A 25,351-nucleotide genomic window follows, 5' to 3' on the forward strand; every position below is an offset into this window, starting at 1 on the left:
ATTTAAACCAAAATTACGTTCATAACACTGCTAAGCATTTAAAAGCTTATTATTTTATGATTAGCAATTTATGTAAACAAACAAAGTATATAATTAAATAAAGCGCTAATTGTTTACTACTAGTCTTCGATAATCGAACAAAAAGGAGGTGAATATATATATATATATATATATATATATATATATATATATATATATATATTAGTCATACAAGAATAAAGAAGTAATGTAATACAAATAATGTAAATGGCAGTAATGTATATAGGTGATAGTTGTATCTATGTTTATACGTATTGAGCTTAACAGTAGACTTGAGAGATATGTAGTGTGTCATTAAAATCATTAAACTAGCGATGTTGAAGATGTATTCCCGATTGGGGAATTACATCAATCACCAGAGTCGACCAAAACTGTAAATCGTTACCCTTCAACGTAACCATACACAACACCCTCCAGTGATTTTGGATAGATCGCCGGAGTTTTGTCAATGTTTCATAATATCTGTTCATGAATCTTTTCAAGCCTAAAACACAATCTTCATAAACTTTCCTACCGAGTGCGTTTGTTTGAATTTCTTTGATTGCTGTTTAGATTTGGGGTTGTGAAGAAACACCCACGTTTAATCTTCTACGACATAATCGACAACAATTATTTGTTGTCTACACCCTGTCATTATTAAAAAAACTTGCAAGCATCCTGAAACTCACACCTTGCAATAACCCAACGTTCCAGTTGAAGTTATTCCCATTGTGTCATGAGAAGCTTCTGAACAATCGCATCTGAAACCAATGGTCTTCGCCTCCATTTTCGATCGTAAACGTGCGATCCTCAACCAAACATCAGGCTCAGCTTTGGGAAGAATGTCCTCTTGGAATAATAAAGTATTAGTAACAATATCACCCAAAAAAAGTTAGTATTTATCTAATGGTAGAATGAGCGAAGCATGTGGAACTTTGTCCATGGAGCCAATTTCACAGATGTAACTCATGATATTAACAGTAAAATTTCATTAAATTTATTCACAAAAACAAGCAAATTAAAATCAATATAATATTGAACAAAACAAAAGCTAATTTGTAGCATCACTCCAACTAATTATTTTGTCTTCTATTTTTTTTCATGAGAAAATACAGAAACAATGCGCAGCAGGGAGGAGTCATGTCACTATATTGTATATAGAAATAATGGCTAGACGCTAAGAAGAATGTGAGGAATATAGAGGAAACTTGTTGCAGACTATTAATATGAAATTAACACGGAAAATCAGTTAAAGAATATAATTTGACCCTAAAGCAAACGAATAGATTTCTTACTACATATTCAATATAAAGTTCAATTACCTACATTGCCAAAATCAAATAATATTCCCGTAAGCCTAGGAATAGCAAGTTTCATTATTTCATTTCACATATTTCACATTATTTGTGAAAACTTTACTTTTAAATTTATTTGCTTGGCTTGGTTCATATTCCTATTTTCATTTTAACTTGTTTTTTCCATAGAGTTCTAAAATTTTTCATGAAAATAGAGTATATTCTCTCTTTGTCATCTTCTTTCTTCTTTTATATAGACTCAAGACCTTTCACCTGTTTCTATTCCATCTGCCCGTTGATAAATTAATGCTCCATCTTTTTTAGGGTATCCTAAGCTATCCAATTATTTTTAATTTCCAAATATCTAGTTTTCTCCACAGTTAAGTGAGTTTCATGTGACAAAATACTATTTAGATAAGTTGCTTAGAATCCTCATATTCGCTGTGAGGGAAGGCATGGTAGGGGAAATTAAATCGACTGAAGCGTTCGCAGTGGTCACTTTGAGCATTACGGGAGGCTATTATAACCGAAATTATAAACAAATCCACGTTAAAATTTTTTGTTTGTTTTAATTATAATAAATTAAATAAAAATGGGTCACCAGAGTTGTTGTGTAGTGAATTGTAAAAATACTAGCGGAAAAAGTAAGTGCAAATTTTATAAATTTCCAACCGCTACATGAAAAATAAATCAACGGAATCGGTGGATAGTTGCAATTAAAAGGTTTAAGTAAGTAGTATCATAACCTTATTGTTAACAAAAATAATAATTCGAAGTATTGTAGATCTTTGTAAAATTGTTAAGTTTAGTAGAAGTCAATCATTTTTCTAGAATTCTGTTATAAAAAAGTTAAACTAAAATTTATAAATGAATAAATTTTAATATTATAAAAATGTAATGATTAAAAGAAAAATTGATTACAGTGAAAATTTTTTTATTTTGCCAACAGTTTAATCAAAACTGATAAAATTAATAAAAAATATAATTTTTAACGTCGATAGATCACCGTGGATTCCCAAGGCATATGATTATATTTGTAGTGATCATTTTATTGGAGGTAAAATATCATATGAGGAGTTGAGTCCTAGCTACATTCCAACAATATTTCCTCCAATTTACAGGTCTCGCAAAATAAATGAATCTTCTGTCGTGAACAGGTAAAAATGATATAGTAAAACTAGATCAATATTTATAACATAATAATAATTTCAGATACAAATACAATCGTTTCTGAATCGGCGGATGAAAATAACATCACCTTCAAAATCAAGTTTCGAGCTCACTGTATTAGAAGAAATGATAAATGAATATGATAATCCTCTGATTGTGTCTCTAAAAGTTGACCAAAAGTGTCAAGTTGATTTTTATTCAAATTCTGATCTCAATTCTCCAATGTTTATTTGCACTCGGTATGTTACACATGATTTCTGTTATGTTGAAACTCAGACAGAAATAGTTGATGATACTAGGCCGATAAAAATATATATTAGTAATAAAAAATTTGTTAATAAAGAATGTGGTACTGATCAAAAAACTTTTGGATAATAAACTCTTCAATGGATTCGCATCGATCACAAAGGATCCCTAATTCCCTAATTTTGATTTTTTATTGACTAGAATATGTACACCAACGTCATGAAAGTACATTGTATCGAAAAAGACCGACTATTAATTTTTTTAATGAAAATTAAAACTGGATTAACATTTTCGGCACTCGGTGTATTATTTAGTGTTCATAGAACAACAATTTCAACAATTTTTTTTGAGATCTTACAACATCTTGCTAGTGCGATAAGAAATTTAGTATTTTGGCCAGATATTGACGCAGTGCAAGAAACTATGCCTGATTGTTTCCTACCTGATTATAATAACACCATGGTCATAATTGATTGCACTGAATTTCGAATAGATATTCCTACAAGTGTTGGTAATGATGTTTTTACGTACTCACAATACAAAAAGAATTTCATGGCCAAAGTTCTAATTGGCATACCTCTTGGAGGTTTTATATCCTTAAGATCTGACGTAGTTGGAGGACGGAAATCAGATTCTCAGTGTACAATAGAATCAGGGTTGTTGTATTTATTGGAAGATGATGACATTGTTTTGGCTGACAAAGGTTTTCCAGAAATTAGAACAGTGATTGACGCAAGTGGGAAGAAAGTGCAAATGGTTATGCCACCTTTTCTAGAGAAGAAAAGTGAATTTTCAACTCAACAGACATACAGTGTTGCAAGGGTTAGGATTCACGTTAAAAGAATTATGCGGTTAAGGACTTATCATATATTGCTTAAAATTCCACAACATATGTTGCACTGCATTGACGATATTTTGCATATTTGTTGTGTTTTGGTAAATTTACAGCCTCCAATTATTTCTGATAAAAAAGATCCTGAAAATGAGGGATGGAAACTATTTTATTACTCATGAAAATTGTTATTTAAGTACTTGTGATAATACAAACGAAAATTTGTAAGAAATTTTAAATATACTGTACGATTTTAATAAAATTAATAATTAAACTTATTGTAATAAACAGTTATATTCTTTTAAACTTGTTGATAACTAACAAATTAGTAACGAATAATAAAATTCTTTTAAATAGACATTATTGTAACACAAAATAACACTTTTTAGTTTTTAGTCACTTAATAAATATTGTTTTTTCAGTAACTAATTATAAAAATAATGTATTGACTTTTACACCATTATACATCATAGAAAATAAATTATTATATTAAAATATTTACAAGATCATTTCCAGTATAGCTTAGTTTTTCATGTACTTTCATCTTCTTTGTTACTAGTATCTAAATTATCAGAGACTTTATTAAAAAGCTGTCAAAGTTTCGTCGATGTTCCTCAGTTTCTCTCACATGTCCAGCAAGAACAACATTTTTACCCTTGGTCATAGTTTCTGGTTGAAATTTTATTTGATGACTGAAATCCTGTTTTTATAATAATATCTATTTCTTTGGCTTAACTAAAAATGATGAAAAAATCAATTAATTAAGCAAATATTTCCTTATCCCATTGAAAAAACAGTTTAAAGCAACTTAACCTCATATATGTTTGCTGGATACTGTTATATATTTTATCATTATACATACTTGTGTTTTTGGCTTCTCAAGATAATTATAAAATTGTAGTAAGTAATAAATTGTCACGTTTATTTTTAACGACTAATTTATCACTATTTATCATACTTTTTTTCCAAAATTTTTCTGTTTACTATTGAAAAACGTAATAAAACATGCTCTGATAGCCTCCCGTAGTTCATATTCACTGTGGCGCTGCAGTCACACACGGAGCGAATAGATTTCTTTAACAAACTTCAAAATATATAAATATAATATAAACCATAAATTTTTATTTTTGAAGTTTATATCCCAAATTAAAAACTGATATTTGTAACATAGACCGTCCTGGGAAAACAAAGTCTTATCCAAAACAATATTAATTTGTTAAAGTGATTTGTTAAGCTATAGTTTATAAGATTTAAATTGTTTTAAATGCAATGTTGATATGAGAGGAGAAAGTCTATGGATTTAATGCAAAATAATCGGTAAAAGAACAATAAATATGTTCAGTGGTATCCAAAAACTCCTATGAACAAAAGTACTGCTAGACGTTTCGTCAGCATTCCTCACTTCAGATAGGAAGTATTCATCTTAAAAAAAATACAAAACCTTATGCCAAAACTGATTTAGGAACTTGCTTCACATTCAAAAGGTGCAGATCCCGAAATGTGATTACTAATATAATTAAACACATTACTAGAGAATTTATAAAGTGAAGAGGGAAATGCTTTACGAGTACTTTCAAAAAATTGTTAGAATATGCAGAATAAAGCTTTTGACAACTGCAGAACAAACACAAAAATAACTAAATGAAGATATATTGAAGAAATATTCAATATGCAGTAATAATTATTATATAAGTTCATATCAAAATTGAACCAGTATGCAGTATGCCCGGTATTGAATATTATTAGAATAGGAATTGTTTACAGAATAGACGTTTTTTTGTATTGTAAAATATTGAGCCCTCAACTAATTCCGAACGTGGAGTGAAGTAGGTAAAGGTCTTCTAAAGAAGTCCCTGCTGTTTGGTCCGAATTAATTTCTAACACCTCTCTTTTGTTTTTTAAGGATTCTCTCAAATTGAGCCACACCCAAAGTACACAGAAGGGAAGGGCATATCGGACATGCGACTCAATAGGGGCATAATAAACTGTTAAGTATGTGGATAAGTTCAGTTCTTTGGAAACTGATCTCAGCGCAAAACAGGAGGAATTTAATTTTTTAGATAAGGCGGAAATATGTAATTCTGATTTCAAGGAATTGTCCACAATAACACCTACAATTTTTACAGATGTCAACGGTGTTATTTATAATAGAAAAGGGTTTTTGTATGATGAAGCTTTAATTTTAGAAACGTTGAGACAGAGAAGATTAGAATCACACCATGATTTGAGGGTGATTAGGTTACTAGATATGGTCCTATGGAATCAAAATAGGGCAGGATACTAAGACTTCTGTTGACGTTTCTGTTTAATGTTATAAAACTTAAATTTTCATATATTAAAAGGTTTTTCTGACGAAAGTATTTTCATCGCAAATGGTGTTCCGCTTTTCCAAAACAGCAAAAGTAATCCACATTACGTTATTAAAGCTAGAAGGCAGTATTTCAAAAAAGATAATGTATCTTGTGCTATTTCATACGAGCTAGAAATCATCAAACCTTTCTGCATTGAATCAGCATAGTGACTTATTTCTGCAAGAGATTATCTAGGAACTTCTAACTATTCCACAAACTCATTTATATTAACATGACATCTGCACTTCATATTCAAAGTATTACTGATTGGCTGAATAATCAGTTGGGTTAAAGGTGATTTGGGAGAATCAGTGTGGCATGTTGACCAGACTACAATATTGGATTTATTCGTATAGAAAAAGTGATACGAATAGTTTATCAAACAAACATTATGAGAGATGAGGTAGTACTGGCAGCTTTTGGATAATTTCGAAAACGTATTGATAAATGCACAGTTATATGATGGGAATTAGTAGAACTTAACATTTAATCTGAAGGTCACAACTTACTTTTATTCAATTATCACTCATCAGTGACAAGCCTGTAGTAATGAGTCAAGTGTGAATTTTTATTTATATATATATATATATATATATATATATATATATATATATATATATATATATATATATATATCGGCCTGGATGTCAGTTTTAAGTGACTTTTTTGCCATATTTGCCATTTTACACGAGAGAAAAGTATTTCAGAAGATTTCTGAGGTATGCTTGATTTTTCGAAGCTTAAATTATAGTAGAAATTATTTTATTGTCAAGCAGTGCTAAAACAAAAATTAGAATCGTAAATTTTTTACCCCTCACCTTTCCGGGGATAGATTGTTTATTAGCGCCCCATTTCTATACTATTATTTAGTAATCCTCACACAAACGAACAACCTTATTCCGATTCGAAACCAATCCTGATTGAGCTAGAGAGCTTTGGGAATTTTGAGTCATATGTAAGAGCGATCACTAACATACTTTCTACATATTCTAAATCGTTCCATGATAAATGATTCTTAAATAAAAACTGTTCTCTGTTTTTTTTTAGTGAGATAACTTCTATGTAGCGATCCTTTTTTTTAAATTATTTAAATTCGATTTCAAAAAGTATAAGTTAATGAAATGAAACATTCACAATTTCAAAAATCAGTCATATCGTGTTACCCTTGCATAGCATAAAATACCTTTATTGAATTCTTCTTATTACATAACATATTGTTTATATCTACAAATGTGATTTATTTTTTCTCAAATTTGTAAAATTAAGATTTTTGCACTCAGTATAAACTTACTGTATAGATATTGGTATTGTAAGCGTCCCCGTTTGAAGGGCTCATACTGTGTTCATTCCTGATCAGAATTGGAAGGACGTCGCCGCCTGGAACGTAGCACGGAGCTACGGATGTAGCAACATTAATGTCGGCGTCATATCTATTAGATGAATCAACACTGGGTGAACTATGACTCCGCGAACGAGACTTCGACGATCTTTTGTCGCCGTTGTCCTGTTTTTCTAATTCATTGAGTTGCTGCTCACGGCTTTGACGAATATATTCCTGAAAAATTAACAGTAAAACTGTGAAATCAAATAACAATAAATAAATAGGTTTTCAGAATATGTGGAAATGCAAAAAACTCAGAAATGATTCAGGTTTGCTCGGGTTTGCTCAGTAGAAAATTTTTGTACAACTGCCAATCAATTCAATGTGTTCAAAGTGATTGTTTAAGTGAAGATGTATTGAAAGCAATTTTAATAAATTTTTCTATTTATTTGAATATTAAAATGTGTTATGAAATTAAACGTCTTTCCAAATTTTATCATCAATATAAGGCAGTATACGTATGACACTTCAAAACTTTATTTTTTTCGTGAAATTGTTCAATTCCCTTCGCTCATTTTACAAACTTTTTCAATAACAAAATAAAACATCACTTTTTCGTAATATCATCTGTATTCACGATAATGAGCTTTTAAGAAAAGCAAAATTGTTACTATTTTTCATAATTTTGCTCAATCACTGGCCGTGAAATTTCATACAAATTTGTTTTGAAAACTGATACAAGTATTTGTTTTTATATTTGACTCTTTTAAGGAGCGTAAGTCACACGATTTATACCAAGTAGTATTGATTTAAAATTACTCCCCAGACTTTAAATGAACTTCCCCCAAGAGTAGTTGAGTGCACTAAACGTTCATTTTATCTTTGTATGGATATGAAGAAAAAGAAGTTTCTTCACACCAATATTCGCCCATCAGACCAATATAAATGAAATATAGATTTGTCAGAATAAGAGTAAAACGCTTTATTTTGTAATCACATTTACACAAAGGCAGAAATAAAATATGCAAAAACATTGACTGAAAATTTCTGCTCATGCACATATACTCCGGTTAAGAAGTAAATAGGTTACTTAAGAAATGTGGGTAGAAATCCATTTTCGTCTGAAGCCTGATCTCACGATTGGTTTTCCGTATTGTTACGAACGTGTCTCCGCCTTAGAGCCGGTCCAGTCTAGATGAATAAGGAGTGATGACATAAAAGAAGAATTGGGCGTACAGGATGTGGTGAAATGGGTCCGTGCATGAAAAAGATTCTGAAAGGATTAGGTAGAAAGAATGCCCGAAGACAGATGGGTGAAGTGGGCTAAAACTCAAAGAACGAACACACGCAGACCTGTAGGCAAACCACCAAAGAGGTGATACGAGAGCTGTAGTTCAGTATCTCCGGAAGATCCAGGAATAGGAACAAACATACGGGATTGAACAGTACCTGGTCCAATTGAAAGAGGAAGAAGGTTATTTTTATATCCGCAAGCGGTTTATTTACATTGTTTCTTTTGGATAATTTCTAGGGTGGTTTACTTAATTATTACTTACTTATACTTAATTATTTGTTTTTTTATGTTCTAGTTTGAAGTTTGAAGAATTATATTTGTGTTATATAAATAAGTTTTTGTAGCGCAGCTCAGTTCAGTTCATAATAAATAGTCGTAGTGAATGGAACGAATTAGCAAAGAAATAGAAAAATTTAAATAAATTGAGTAGTGTGTACAATTTAAATAAATTAAGAAAGTAACTGTCAGTGTTTATTAATTAAGCCCATTAATAGGAATCATATAAATAAATAAGAAAAACATTACAGTATGGAGTCATGTTTATTACACATGTGTCGTGTTGTCTATTTATTTTTCCAGTTATTGTTCTATTTAAATCATAATCGGCGGTTGTAAAGTGGTCAATATTTCGTAGTTCGAAATAGTAAATATTTGTTTGAGTGGTTTGGTGCTTAAAAGTACATCACAATACGAGATAATGAGTCTAATGCTAATATAATATACAATAATCACTATAATGCAATCTAGTTTTCCTATGTGTACATTGTTCAAGAAATATTTTGTTGAGATGAAGTCGTAGTCAACAGGTAGCGAACACATAAAGCATAGAAAACATAGGAAAAGGCTGAAAACTAGAAACAATTTTGAGAAACAATGAGACATTAATTCAAAATTGTCGAGTAGATTTGGAAAGTCTCTAATTTTTACAGAAAATGTCAAATAGAGAAATTTTTTGGTGAAAATGTCAGAAAATTAATGTCTTTTGGACTTTGCTGGAATAATGAACTGTTCCTTTTTATTGAGGTAATTAAAACAGTTCATAGTTATTGTTCCATGTTCTTAATAGTGACATTGATTAAAAGAGAAAATTTACAGAAACTTTCCTTTTCATTTTACCTCATGTTTTTGTTCTTATATCAGTCCTCCTATGTGCTTTCTCACGTGTGTGTTTTGTATGATATAACTTATATTTAGTAATCATTAAAATACATGTCCCAAATCATCATCTTCTTTCTGTTGATGTAAGGTTTTAAGTGAATGTTGCTGAAGGCAAATACAAAAAAATTTTCTATAAGAAATCACACCATTTAAATAGAATCTATAATTATTCATTCTAAAAAATTTTTCTTTAGTAATTCTATATGGATAACAAATGGAAATGTGAGACAAAAGCTAATGACGGACTAATATGGTTTGAAACTGAATGATTTCCAGACTAAAGGATTAAATATTGATGTTAGCGTCTATATCAAAATTTGCAGCAATACATTCATTGAACGAGCAAATTATCTATTCAGAAGATGTATACCACAATGATCTGACCGTGTTAGGAAGGATCTATCAGCAAAGTAACACTCTATACAATTCTATGAATAATTAATACTAACGGATAATGCGGATGGAATATTAATTTGTCAGTAAGATGCTGATAACGATCATTGAGGACTGACTAAATACATTGTAACATGTTATCCCAAAGGAATCCATGGAAATATATAAATGAGTAATTTGAAACATATATCAATGCTGCCACATTTTCAAAGTTTTTTGAGTGAAAAAAAGTCCCAATTTTTTTTCCATTTGAGAAGTTATATGGGAATGAATTGTGACAAGGGATTGTACATTGAGTTTATAGCAGGCAGGGCAAACAGTAACAAGTAATTTCTTCAATAATTTTTGAGTTTTCTCTTTAATAATGTTTAGTATGTGAAAATGTAGCATCAACGTTAATTGACTGTTTCTTTGTATGTCGACAACTAGTTTGGCTTCCATGTCTGTGTGTAAACGAGTTTCAAATATATAAAGGCCAATTATCTCTTACGATTTATAGAAATTTTGCAATATATTGGGATATGGTTGATTTTACGATAATTTCAAATTGTTAAGAATGATCAATGTCATCTCAAATATACTAAATTAGTTATTTTTTCATTTTTACTTCCTAAAACTATGACATATATTGAATGTATAAATTCATAAACCTTAATGGCATAACTTCATGTATCTATATAGCTATTATTTCATCAGCTCGGTCCATTTCAATCATTAACTAAAATCTCCACGAAGATAGGGTAGAGAAATGATCATCCTGGAAAACACTGACGACAAATCTTCAAATAAATCTCTCGTCATGGGAATTTCCTTATTCAAGTATTAGGCATATAAGCTATTCCAGTACAAATGCAGTTCATTCACTTATAAGTGTTTTTCAAACGTTAACTACACATCCGGCTGCTAAGCTCTTCCTATCTCATCGATATTCATATATCTTCATTGAGTGATGGCAAGTTTTATTAGGCCGGTGTTGTCAAGCGTCATCTTAGTTTACATAATGTATATTAGGGGATAGATAAAACTACGCCTTCCACAATACTTCTTAAGAAGTATATTATTTGAGTTTTGCCTGACCTCAAACGCACAGTGCACCTCCATTATGATGTAGCTGAATATTGTTGCTTTGTATGGAACATACCACAAAACCTCACAAATTAAGTTTATCTGAATAGTTGTTTTCCACTGATAACGTTCACATTTCATATTCTGCTAATTACTGTACTACTCGTATATCTGTTTAAGGAGTTTTCCAACTTAAAAGTAGACGTGGACATCTGTCATAAATTATTTTTACTGTTATTGTGGGTTTATTTTATAAGGATATTATATCTAATATATAAATTATTTATCTTCATATTTCTTTATTAATTTTACTAATTTTACAATTACTATCATCATCAAACTATGAAATATTCATTTTAAAATATTTTGTTCCTAAGAATGGGTACTGTGCTGCGGATATACGAGGGTTACTACTTAAGTTAAGTTAAGATAGACGAATAAAAACTTATATTTATAATTGGATATGGCTTTTTTGTTTCTCAAAATATTAACTACTAGCTTTTACCCGCGGCTTCGCTCCATTGAATAAGTATTAGAAATCATTATAATAGAAATATATCAATATGATAAAATTCCAGGAGTTTCATCTTTCCATTTGAGTGCATTGAAATATTGACATTTTTTATTCATTGAGCCAATAATAATTAGAGGATGATTGTGAAATTCCATTGTTGGATCATATTGAAATCCAGTATCATTAAATACCCGTTACACATGAAATTTCTACGACGCCTGGTGTCTATTTCTGCTCAAAAAAATTCTCCTAGCCTGTGATTGTTCTGGCGTTTCTATCACTCTTCTAACTACCCGCTGCTGAGCATGTCTATCTAAACGACGTTGGGTTTGAAGAGGTGTTTCAGAAGCTCTCAAATCACTTTGTCGCCTTGCTTGCTGTTGTCTTCTCAGCTATGCATGAACCGAAGATTCTTGATTTCGTGCAACTTTTGTTGTACGGGTCCGTGACGAGTTTTTAGATAATGTAGATTTACGCTTCCGAGGCATTTTTAAAATAGTGACAGTTGAAAATAACAATGGTACCTAACCTCAAAAATTCCAAACAGCTGACATTTTTGTCAATTGAATTGGATGTGTAAATTAAATAGATATTGACTTGACCGTCGGTAATATCGTACGTCGATAATATATTATTTAGCGTTTGAACTTTCACTATAGTATGTTATATGGTAGCAAAATGTTGATATTTGTTGACAAGTTTTTTATTTTTGTAAAAAATAATTTTTTAAAGAAAAATATACTATGTTACTTCTAGTAACTCCCAGGATATGTGTACAAAGTTTCATGATGATTCGTCAAGTAGTTTTTGCGTGAAAACGTAACAAACATCCATATTTACACATTTATAATACTAAAATTAACTAAGGATTAAGATCAATACACTTGGGCATGCGTTTGAACCTTCGAAGCCTTCTTTCTATTCCGATTGAGGTACCTCCAAAACATGTTATTTGAACGCATCAACCGCTTCTTCAAGTGTACAAAACCGTTGATCTCGCAATTTATTTCTAATCTGCGGGAATGATAAGAAATCATTGAGTGTCAACCAAGGACTGTATGGTAGATGACAGATAAATTCCATGTTTTGACTGGTCAAAAACGTTTTTTTTTGAAGAAATGTGTGAGAGCTCGCATTGTCATGGTGGAGAATGATTCATCCTCTGCAATTGGTTACCCAGATTTTTTCGAACACTGCTGGCAAACAAATGACCATTCTTCCACCTTACTCTAATTGAACGGAGCTGACATGTCCAGTTATCACAAAAAACAGGCGAATATATGATTCCAAGTGCTTCGTGCGTGACCAACTTTTGTTGGATTTGTCGAATTATGCAATATCCAACGCAAATAAATCTTTTTAACAGCCAAATATTTGTGGAATATTGAATTGATATCCAAGTATGCCTCAATATGACGGTATGTCACATAACTATCTTGCAATATCAACTTACGCATAGCATCGAAATATTCGCGATTCTCCTTTGATCTTTGCATGCCTACAAACGTATTCTGTCTGTTTAGCTGGAAATTAAGTATGCTTGCCTTTTATGTCTTCTTTACTAATACCTAGTTGTCTATCATTTTTATGCTTTACGAGTATCTTGTGGCTGTTATATTTGATGGTTTTAAATGACAATAATAGAAACATCAGCAGAGATAAGAGTGTAAGAATCTTCCGACAAGCTGACGGTTTCTGAATGCCCCGAAAGCTATTCGTTCACCCTCTTTAGTATATAAGTTTTTTTCCAAGAACCCGAGCTATCGAGATTGTTTAGTTGCCTTATTCCAACATACATTCTAATTTTTTAGTCATTGTTGGTAAGAGTGATCTCGGGTAGATGCACTCACTGGTTTAGCTACGGGCTTATTACGTCTTGGTAATATATCTTGTATATCCTTCGTATGCGACCATGAAAAATTGGACTGCAAGCGAAACTCTGGTTCTCCAAGACCTAAGAAGTTTTGTGTCGGAAATTTGCTGGAAAAGTTCTTGCTTCAGATTTTTAGGATTGCCATGGAGGAGAATATGTTGAGTCATAAACTATAATTTTTAATTGGCGGAACGCATTTCTAATGAGAGATACTCCAATTGCCCTATATAGTGGAGTTTTAACAAACAGGTAGTGTTCATGAAGCCAACTGATCGATTAAATCAAATATTGGTATTGACAAAAAAAATTGATATAGTTGCAGATATATACAGAAATCAATCAGTTCATATAAGGTGAGCAAAACGGGAGGAAATAGCTAAAGAGATCAAAAGATCATGAATATTAGAAATATTTTTCCCATAAACAAAACCAGCTATGAAAAAGTTAAAGTTTTTGGTAAATGGAGAGATAAGACTAGGATATAGATATAGAATACCAGATATTATAGAAAGATTATTTAAATATGTAACAATGGGAATAGAGTCTAGCATTCTGAGCCGATCTCTACAATGCAAATTGTCGTCCTAATTGACTCTTTGTTATCTAGAAGACTGCTCCATATAATGCACGAAGAAGAATACTCAACAATTAGAAGGTTTGTTAGCTTGAGTACCCTACGGTAGCCTTTCGTACTTTACTTAATGATACTTAAAATATCCCAAAAGTAGAGAACCCTATAGTAAAGTTGACAAACAAATATGAAATATTCTGTAAAAAAGCTTGAAAGCTTAACTCATATGATCAAGATATTGGCAGAAAAGAAAATTAGAATTGAACAAAAAAAGTCTATTAATATACACTACCGGTCAAAGATTTGTGCTCACTCTTTCATATCGTCATAAAAAGGTCGACACGTTGTCTCACATACCAAAAATAATAGTGTCCGTTATTTTTTCACTTTATATGAGTGCATATTATATTTTGTAGGTAAATACAAGTTAAAACTTGCTAGTACCAGCTGATTTATTCTTTAATTGTGAATAATTTCTTCAGTGTTTATGTTTGAATATTGGCCCCTGTTAGCCTTGTGAGGCGCAAGAACGTGCTGTGATTCATATTTTTTGGACCAAGAAATCTACTTGTGACGTATACGAATGGTTTGGGGATATTTTGGACGAAGAGTGACAAGAGACCTGATAAACATTGTGAAATGTGAAAGTTAATATAACAGCTATATAACGAAATATTGAATGGAATGAAATAAGACGGAAAGTAATGGATAAGAAAGAATGGAAGATAATTGATTCTATATGAAAGCTTAATGGCATACATAAAATGTTTATTATAAAACTGTTTGTATATTAATATTTTGTAGTTTATTACCATCACATTGACATTTTAAGGAAGTTATTTGATACAAACAGAAAATAATATAAAATAACCGAATGAGCAAATATGTCATCTTTCAGTAAATATGTGAATTGTTGTCTTTTCTTTGTGTAGAAAAACTAAAAGCTTCCATATGCTGCATCATTTTTCAAAAATAGTTTTCAAGTTTTTTTTTAAACTTTATAACCCTCAAGCGATGAATTCCATCAATTCCGGACGTAAATCGATTGAATTTATTTTGTCGTTACTACTTGAATCAACAAAGTTTATTAGATTTCAGTCTTAGATCGGAATACCTACAATGTTTAAATTAGTTTTATCGAAAGATACAACAGTATAGATTCTTAAATGAAGCAGTTTCTTCTAAACAAATACTATTATTCGTTACAAAAATTTGGTTCGACATTTCGCCAGAATTATTAGAAGAAACATTTTGATCTTAGGATAATCAATTGTAATCAAATGAAGGAAAATAACTAGGCCAGATAGTATGATGTGCGGTTATTGTAACGTTAGAAACGGAGAAATACGATACTTAACGGATACAGTATTTGAAAGTGAGATTTTAAAGCTCGGTGGTAACTATTTTGCCGAGTACAGAAATATAAGTAAAGCATTTTTAGTAATAATCTGACAATGTAGTATATTTCAGTATACATTTTAGATAACCATCAATTTAGGTCTTCATTAAAGAAGCTCTGTTGTAGAAAATTAAAAAAATTTAATTGAAAGATATCAAAAGTCGTAACAATTTAGTGTAAAATGGTGCTTCTCAAAAGTCTCCTCCCCCTTTTTTTTCTGAACGGTTATACTAAGACTGATTAACACTATTCCAACCGACGTATACCTATTCCTATCGCGGCCGGTCAAAAGACCGGTCTTTCACAACTTATATTTTCAATATTGAATGTAAAACAATTAGAAAAAGGAACTCGTTCTGGGTAGGAAATGCTCGCAAAATAAGCTATAGAAGGTAAAAAATGTGGGTTCGTGATTAGCTAGATTACCCGGTTCCTACCGGTCTCCAAGTAAAATATACTTCCAATTAGGCTGTGTTACGACAATCCCCAATAAAAATTAATTAGAAATCCATCAACCCTTGGTTTTTTCTTCAAACAACGATTCAATTAAATAGCCGCTTTTCACCCATACAACACTTCTTTAGTTTCAAATCGTTTTTCAAAGATGTGGAATCCTAGTAACGGATTCCAGCAGGAGCGCTGAGAATAAGTGGGACTCCAGCAGCCTACCCACTGTGTTAATTTTTATGTTATTTTATTTTAAATTTGTATTTTCATATTTTGTTTTTATTTCAAGCAGAACACATGCAGTTTTTTAGAACATAATATATTTATTTCTCAGCTCGCTAAGAAAAATGAAACTCACAATATTTCAAACATTGAAAAACTGCCAAACTCAGAATCGTTTGAGATGTGGAATTTCCAAACTCTATTTTAAAGCCAATGGTTTATATGCAATAGTGAATAACGAACAAAAATTTGCAAGTTTAACTGAAGATAAAGACAAAAAGATTTGGATACAAAGAGACGCAAAGGCTTAAGAAATAATTATTACAGAAAATGCCGTCCTAACTACAAAAATATCAATAAACACTAACCTAACCATTTTGCTTTCTTGAAGGCAATTAATCGAATAGAATCGTACCAGAAGTACATTACTTTCGTTTGTAATGACTTTATAATTTTGGCATTGAGTTTTAGAGAGAAACTATTAATAAAATGTATAAATCGTAATACTGGTCAAATGACCGGTCGTGGTAGGTAAGACACCACAGATTTTTGCTCAAAAAATTAACAATAAAAAAATAAGTGAAAATTGAAAAATGTATTATGCGTATAAATCAGAAAAACTCGTAAAGTTTAACGGCGAATCCGTTACGTTGAATGTAGGAAATTCCAGTTGATGATTTAAAAACGGTCATTTAACCAGTCCTCGTGAGAATAGTATTAAATTTGGAGCGTAAAATGTGAGCTTTCCTAATAGTGACGTTATGAGCATTGATGACGTCACCAGGTGAGTAGAACCAATAATATTTAATGGGACCTAACGGTAAGTGACACTTAATATGGTCAACGGAATATGATGTTCATTGTGAACGCCATGTATGGTGAATAACTGAATCGAAATGAAATTATGTTACTATTTAAATCATTCTCCAATAAATGGTATTCCCCTCGGTCATTTTTGGAAATATTTCTATTATATTATTATTTATAGAATTGTGAATTTAGGTTAGGTAACTCAACCTAACCTAGAGGATTTGAAAATTCAACAACAAATGGGATTAGGTGCTAAATTCCAGATAATAATCCTAATGAATCTGTCACGAGTTACATTATGTACTCGAATAACCTTTTCGTTTACCTGAAATATCCACGACCCGCATCCTTAGATCAACGGATTAAAATCCTAACCTAACCTAACCAAATTTCAAATACCGACTCCGACCAAAAGCACTGAATTTTGTGAAACTATAATTCTTCAACACCCAGACTATATGAGAGTAAATGACTGGGTAGGCATTTTCGAAAAACGCATAGTCGAGCCTCATCTATTGAACGATACGATGCTCCTACACACTTTGCAGTAAGATATTATCTAGATTATCAAATATTTATTAATTAGAAGCGAAACTCAAATTTTAGTGTTTATTTATTCCAGCCATCAAGAACATCGTAAATACAAAAGAAAAGAGTACAATTGGATAGGTATTCTAAATACTTTTCAAACGAAGTATCTTTTACTACAAGGTCCGATTTAATATTATCGGTTTCAGTTACAGGTCACAATAGTTTTTTCACCCAACTCGTAAATAGTTTACGCATGCATAATTCTCTGATAAGTATATAGAAAATTCCTTCTTTTGATATACTTATAGCCTGTTCCGTCTTTCTAACCTTAATTCGATGGTCAGCAATGTTTGACTGCATATCCTAAAGTATGATGACTGAATTTCAGTTAACCAAGGAGGCATTGAGGACACTACAACTGAACTCAAATTAATTATTGAATTATTTGTGATATTAGATGACAGTGATATTAGGTGGGGAATTTGACTTACGTAAGAAAAATGAAAATGTATGCTTTTTTGAGATATACAAATAAAAAAATATTTATAATTGAATATGGCTTCAAGGCATGCGATTGAACCAATTGTCGAAGCATTTTTTTCAATTCCGATTGAAGTACCTTCAAAAAATGTGATTTGAACGCATCAACCGCTTCTTCAGGTGTAGAAAAACGTTGACCTTGCAATTTATCTTCGATTTTCGGGAATAAGAAGAAATCATTGGGTGCAAACAAAGACTTTATGGCGGATGACCCATCAATTCCATGTATCAACTGTTCAAAAACTTTTTTGTTTGAATTGATATATGAGAGCTCTCATTGTCGTGGTTGAGAATGATTCTTCCTCTGCGATTGGTTTCTCTGATTTTTTCAAACACTTCTGACAAATATAATATGCTAATTTACCATTAAGAATTGACCAATCTACGTTGCTCTGATGGAACGGTGGCAACATGTCCAGTTATTTCAAAAACAGGCAACCATTTGCTTTAAATTACTTCGTGTGCGAACAACTTTTGTTAGATTTGGCTTGTCTTGAAAGACCTATACAATCGATTGTTGTTTCGATTAGTGGCCTGTCACGATCTCCTAGACGTCTTTTGAAGTACCGCGATTAATTTTTTTCAGCATTTCTTTGCACCAATCATCATGAGCTTTTTTTGAACAATTTTCAAATTATGCGGTATCCAAAGCGAACAACTCTTTTCGACAGCCAAATTTTCATATACTAATGACAATTATCCCTCAATCTCACCGTATTCCACAGGACAATCTTGCAAATCTATAGCTAAGTGCGTCCACGATTAAATGTAGAAAATCAGCGAAACATGGTGTTTCGTAATGGTGCTACATCACTAAAAGTCAAAAAGAGAGTAGATTGGCACACTGCTGCTGGTTTGATTCACGTTGAAGTTATATATAATCATCACACGAATATGTTCGTGATTTAATTACATTTTTTTAATAAAAATAAATGTTTCACGTATCTGTAAACAACTCAAATAACACTCCAATAAACGTTACATCGATGTTAGGAAAAGCTAAATGGGTAATTAACAAAAATAAATATGAGGATAAATGAGTTTTAGTAATTGGAAACAAGCGATATTGGAAAGATGCTCAAAATAAATATCTAATACCGATATAAGAAACTAAAAAATTCATACATTCTTTTCAATTTGTGATATACCAAAAACCATTTGTTACAAGCTATTCGAAGTTAAGGATCAAATTGACTGTCGGAAACGATGAGTAGTAATAAATCAAAAAATAGCACAGTTATATACCAGAAACTGAGAAACCGAGTAAGTTAAATATTCTGTCTTTTAGCCTATAGTTTGTTCTAGTTTTACTTAATTTCCTTATTATTTTCGTACCTTCTTAGAAGTAGAAGGCTGGAATTTCACTTTTATATGGCCTTATTTACAACATAACCGTCGATACATCCAGTTAGTTAGTCAACTTCGAAGCATGAATTTTATATAATGTTGACTTGATCGTAGTTTAATAAAGTGGAAACTGGAATGAATATTTTGAGCAGCCTTGTTCTGGACTGGACTATTTTGATTCTAATCGTACTTTAACTTCTGAAATTAGAGTGTTTAAAGTTCATTTATCCTTCTTGCTTCTCTTCCTGCAAATCCTAAATCTGAAATTCATTCCTTCAACTAAATTGGATTATAGTAGTGAATAAATTTGTATATTAATCATTCATGAAAGTATTGAATATTTTAGTGTTGTCTCACTTCCACTCAATACAAATTAACGAATCGTTTAGATTGAGATCCGTCACTTTCTGTATTAGAATATAATGTCTTAAGGGAATGTTATCTAACTAAGTACAGTTTATTTGGAAATGGATGATAGCACGCACGATTTATATGCCTAGGGAGTAGGCTAGTCTTTAAATTCAATATTTTAATTTTGTAGGAGGCTTCTTTTCGTTTTATTCTATGTGTAACATAAGTTTCCAAAGGTCGCTATAAAGGTTGAAAAAAATTGACCATTTTATAATTTCATTTTCATTTATTGGTTCAAATTTATAGATATAGTCCAGTTGAGTCAGTTCACAAGGTCGGGCAATTAAGTTAGTATTAAATTAGAAACGAATGAACTTGTTAGTATACATATACAATAATGACCGATCCACAGTCGCACGCGAATCATGGCGTGCCAACAGTTTACACTTGCAGGTTCGCGCCGGTCTTACAGTATAATTTGTGCTCTTGAGGCTTATGCACGTCTTGTAATTTCCCCACAGTACTCTTTCTGTATGCACAATCATGGTGTCGAAAACACAATCGTCCATCGAAATTGCTACTGAACGACTGCACAGCATGCGAATGTGGTTCTTGTCGTGTTCGCGCCCTTCACGTCTGCGGGACAAATACCGACAATTTTTGGGAACCGATCCCCGAAGCCGCTAAGCAGATCCACATTCATATTTCGTGAGTGCGGATGCGGTTTAATAATAACCATTTTAGTAATTATTAGAAGAATATTCCAAAAAGTGAAACCATACCAAAGAATTAATAAGAGAAATGGTTCAAATTTATATCAATCAAGGTGTAAGAGGGGAGAGAGTTGAATAGGAATAAAATAGAAATAGTTAATGATCGTCATGGGAAACAGTTTCAAAATGCAATATATGGAGGAGGAATTATGAATTAAAATACGTTTTAATGATATCCTGTATAAGTAGCCTATTAATATTCTTAATAAGAGATTCTACCCTGTCTTCACAATTTTCTTTGAATTTGAGTGTAATGGAAGGTTTTACATTTCTTGATTCAATTAGTTGTGAACTCTAAATTGTAGGTAAATATAGCAGTGCTAATTTTGTTTGTTTGAACATATTGGTCGTTGCTCCTAGTCCATGAAATAAGGTTCCAAAGGATCTGCGTTAAGCTTAGCCCCTTTCTCCCAGTTGCTGCCCCGGCACTGTGGATCAATCTTGGTATCAGCAGCCGCTGGTCAAAGGTAGCCACGAGGACCTATAAAGAGTTGCTCTTAATTTCTTACTTTGTAGGAAAATATGTTTTTCCCAAACTATCGGCCAGTTAAAATAACCTAACTTGAGCCAAAAAAGAGCTAGCTGGAGTAAACTTAGCTTAATCCAAAATAACAAAATCAAGAGAGAATAATTCTCAATTCGAATGTTGAGTAAAAAAAATAATAACATTTACTTTTTTCTGTGCGTTCTTCTTCTCTTGAGCCTGAAGCTCTTGAAAATAGGCCCTCAAAACTAAAACATTTCGTTAAATACATTAATCAACTTTAAAAAGTACTAATTTTCGAGATCTGGAACCTCCATAAATGGATTCTGTGACTAAAAAACTAAACGTATTTTTAGTATGATACGAAACCGGGTAGAAAGAAGAAGTCATCAACTCGCGAACAATTAAGGTAGTGCACATACGATTGGTCCTAAACTGATTTGGAATTTGACCCATGAACAAAGCTGATATAAAACATTTCAGTAATAGCTAAAGCAAGATATTTATTAACTCGGGAGCGGGTTTCCATTGAGCGGCGCGTTGTAGAGATACAATTTTGACTGGGACAATATGCAATGTAATAAAAAATAAGCTACTGGTCAATGGAATTCAATTTTTGGCGAAGAATAATTTTGTATATAAGATAAAATGATGACTTTTTTGAGAAATCTTCATGTTCTACCTACAATGAATTGATATGTTTTTCCATTTAGTTGTTGAAATGTATTTATTAATTTGTCAAATCTGAGATAAAATTCATAATCAACGCTACGTGTAAATGAAAGCTTGTTTTTGGATTTTGGTTATCGGACTTTTTCTTGAAAATGACAAAGTTTTATGAAAAATTTTCTATTAAAACAGAATGTCCCTTAAACAGACTTAAATTGTTAATGCTATATCAGAGGACCATTAATGAAATAAGGCGGAGAATTGCTTTTACCATCAATTAAAATATATACGGGGGCCGTTTTTTCTCAACCTCCAATCGCTCCGTGTAGTCGCTAAACGGGCAGAAGAAAGCAGGCATTCACTGTAGGCGACTGCAAAGTTCTCGCACTGCACACTCTGCCATTGTTGACATTCAGCCTTCAGTAGACATTGTGCTACAGCCACATAGACATGTCCGTCATTATTGATGTTCCCACCAAGTGTGAATTGCGAAGTGTGATTGGTTTTCTATAGACTGAAGGCCATAGTGCTGCAGAAATCCATCGCAGAAAGAGTCGTGTGTATGGGGAAAACTTCGTGAGTGATGATGTTGTGCGTGTATGATGTCGAAAGTTTAAGGATGGCCGGAATGATGATGATAAAGGGGGCCAAGGACGCAAATCTGTCGTTTCAGATGATCTAGTTCAACGAGTTGACAGAATGGTTTAAGAAAACCGCAGATTGCTGCTTGTCTACGAAATTTCCAGATATTTCAAGGTCTGTTTTGTACTCTATTGTTACTATAAATTCATGTAAATATTTTGAATTCGTAGGAGTCAAAATTAAATATTCAAAGTGATGGTGATAGAAACACTTCTATATGTTTACAAGAATTTATAACTTAAAGCAACCACAAATCTCAATTAATTATTTCCGAGACGATGAATACATAAGTATTGGAAAGCTCGGAAAATATATTAATGTTAGTCCACTTGGGTGTTTCAATGCCACGTTCCCAATAAAAAAACGTTATAATCGAAAAATTTGTCTTTTCTATAGAGCTCTTACGACCACTATGACATCATTCAAGATTGGTTGAAATTGCTTATCAAGTACCTATGGGTATAATTTCAAGCTTAATTCATTCTTCGGCTCAAATTAAATAGTATATTCTTCATATGTTAAATATCTAGCAGTTTGAGTTCAAAGACATTTACCAACTATTTAAATGTGAAAATAGATATATAGATAATATACTTGAAGCAAGTTTTAACATTTTCTCCGCGCCATCTGAATGTATTCCCCTCACCTTTACCGTCAGAAGCTGAAGTCAAATTTTATTCAACATGATACCACCTACTCTAAAAGGAACTAAGACTAATTGACCAATGAGAGTTATGTCCATAATGTAACATTTTTCGTATTCATTTACACTCTTTCTATTTGTGGGTTGAACCAATAAACACCAAAAGTTTAGGTTCTGAATTTATTTATACACTATACACTATTTATAATAATTCACTACTAATTGTTTTATTCACTACGACTATTCATTTAAAACTAACTAACTGTTTTTCCACAAATCATTTATATACCTAAATAAAATTCTACAAAGTTTTAGACCAAAACGGAACAGAAGAAATAGATAAATAGAGTTCCCTAGAAAGTGGAAATACTGTAAATAAACTGCCTGCTAATAAAAAAATTATATACAAATAAATATCAATTTATAAATATCGCCATTTATAAAAAATGTGAAAAACGCCATGCAAATTTGCCGTCTTTTGAAATTCCGTAGTATCTGGACAGGACCAGGTCTAGTGAACCATTTTGCGAAATTGTTCGTAATAATAATATCTATATAAATATTAACTGTAAAAGGTCTTTTAGTTTTATGTCACCGCATCCATTAAGGATAAGTATCTGAAATAACTGAAACATAGCTTCATTGGAAAATTTTCTTTGACGTATGAATTGAAGATCTGTATCGTATTAAGGTTTTTATTCTGCAGTCATGATCACCTTCAGAGGATTCTTCATGAAAATAAGCTTACACTCATCATGTTCTAATGCTGTTTTGCAAACGGATTTTCTACATTGCATACCAAGGATTTTTCATCTTTTTTTCGGCCAGGTTCAGGACGATTATCAGTTAAATATATCTCTTTCATAATCCTCTTGTGATTTTTTTAGTAGCCTGCAGATTGTGCATTTGAGATTTGGATGGTAATTATCAAATAAATGAGCTACAAGTTCTTTAGCCATCACTGTATGGTTTGTATAGAATATCCTTTTAATATTTTTGATTATTTATTATTCTATTCTTCTTCAGTGGATTGAGAATTGTTTAGAAATGAATCCGTAAAAGTTTCTATTTTTTAATGTGATAACTAATTGTTGTACTGATCAGACCGAAATCTATATTTTTAAGGAATGTGGACTACCCAACCAATTCATTGTATACTTCGTCTACGTAGTTCGCTGAATTTTTATGGAGCTTGAGTTGAAAAATTATAATATCACAGTCGCTAATACGATGTTTACGAATAATAACATTAAGTATCATATTTCATTCAAGACAATTATTTTTCTAGCAATGATTATGGTAAAACGGAAATAACTTCAGCCCTGGAGAAGTTCAAATGAGAAGAGAGAGAAGCAGAATTTGATTTTTCCACAAAACAACTTTGTAGGGGACGATTTTAGTTTGGCAAAAACTGCAGCAGTTGTACGAACTACTTAATCTTAAATTGGGATCTGGAAAAAAATCGAACATTATTACCCCACCTCGACTCTGAACCTAAGGTTAATGTAATTTAAGTATTCATACTGAGTCCCAAACTTTTCTAAAATAGCTCAAAAATCTTGTTTATATGAGCTAATCTAAAAACAGACAAAACAAGAAATTGATCATTTTAAATAGAATTATATGAATCATTGGTGTTTCCAGTATAAAGTTGTCTTGAAACAAACTCTTCATTCAGATACTCCCTCTCTAATTTAGTAGAATGGGCAAGAGGTTCAGTATACAAAACTAAATCTTGTTAAAAGCAAATAGGCGTGAAGAGTGAGCTGAGGTTTGTTTATGTCCTGATTTTAAGTCTTTTTGATAATGATTTCCTACTCACGACTGTACATCATTTAAATTGAAACACTTTATTGCACTTCGACTAAGATCTATTCTAATGAACCATGTTATGTAATGTGTTTTACAAACACTTATATGTTTTTTGGAGGTTAAAGATTGAAAGATGAAAATGTATGTTTTCTATTACGGTTAAGTACAGTAAGTGTTTTCATGCAAAAAACTATTAGAGAAAATGCGCAAGGATTATTGAAAGTTAAACAGGATCCAGATCCGACAGATGAGTCGATAGAAGAGTATGCATATCTGAATGGTGGCAAAGATGACGTGTAAGGATAGTTTGTATGATATAGACTCACAAGAAAAATTTAATAATCTTGGCTTTGCCAAAAAAATCTTGGTTTGACATCTTGGAGAATAATTGTTGAGATTATTAGTAATGTAATAGCCGTACATTAAGAATGGAACGATAGTATCATTTTTTAAAATTTCATCAACATGTATCTTTAAAAAATTAATTATGAGTTTTGCGCTTGAACACATCTTAACTTTGATAGAAGGACATGGTCGATATCTGCTAGTGCATCAAGTTTCGAGCAACTTCAACTTCTAG

At 31.7% G+C, this 25,351-nt stretch overlaps 1 protein-coding gene across 1 annotated transcript in view; it reads right to left on the reverse strand.

Moving 5' to 3' along the window:
• The window catches only part of LOC130444259 (neuropilin and tolloid-like protein 1), a 699,554-nt gene that overhangs the window by 26,118 nt on the left and 648,085 nt on the right, over positions 1 to 25,351 (reverse strand). Inside the window, exon 11 of the mRNA XM_056779324.1 lies at positions 7,204 to 7,467. Coding sequence (XP_056635302.1) covers positions 7,204 to 7,467 — 264 coding nt within the window. The remainder of the gene's footprint in view (positions 1 to 7,203; positions 7,468 to 25,351) is intronic.

This window comes from Diorhabda sublineata, chromosome 5 (genome assembly GCF_026230105.1).
Source record: "Diorhabda sublineata isolate icDioSubl1.1 chromosome 5, icDioSubl1.1, whole genome shotgun sequence".
NCBI classification, from domain to species: Eukaryota; Metazoa; Arthropoda; class Insecta; order Coleoptera; family Chrysomelidae; genus Diorhabda; species Diorhabda sublineata.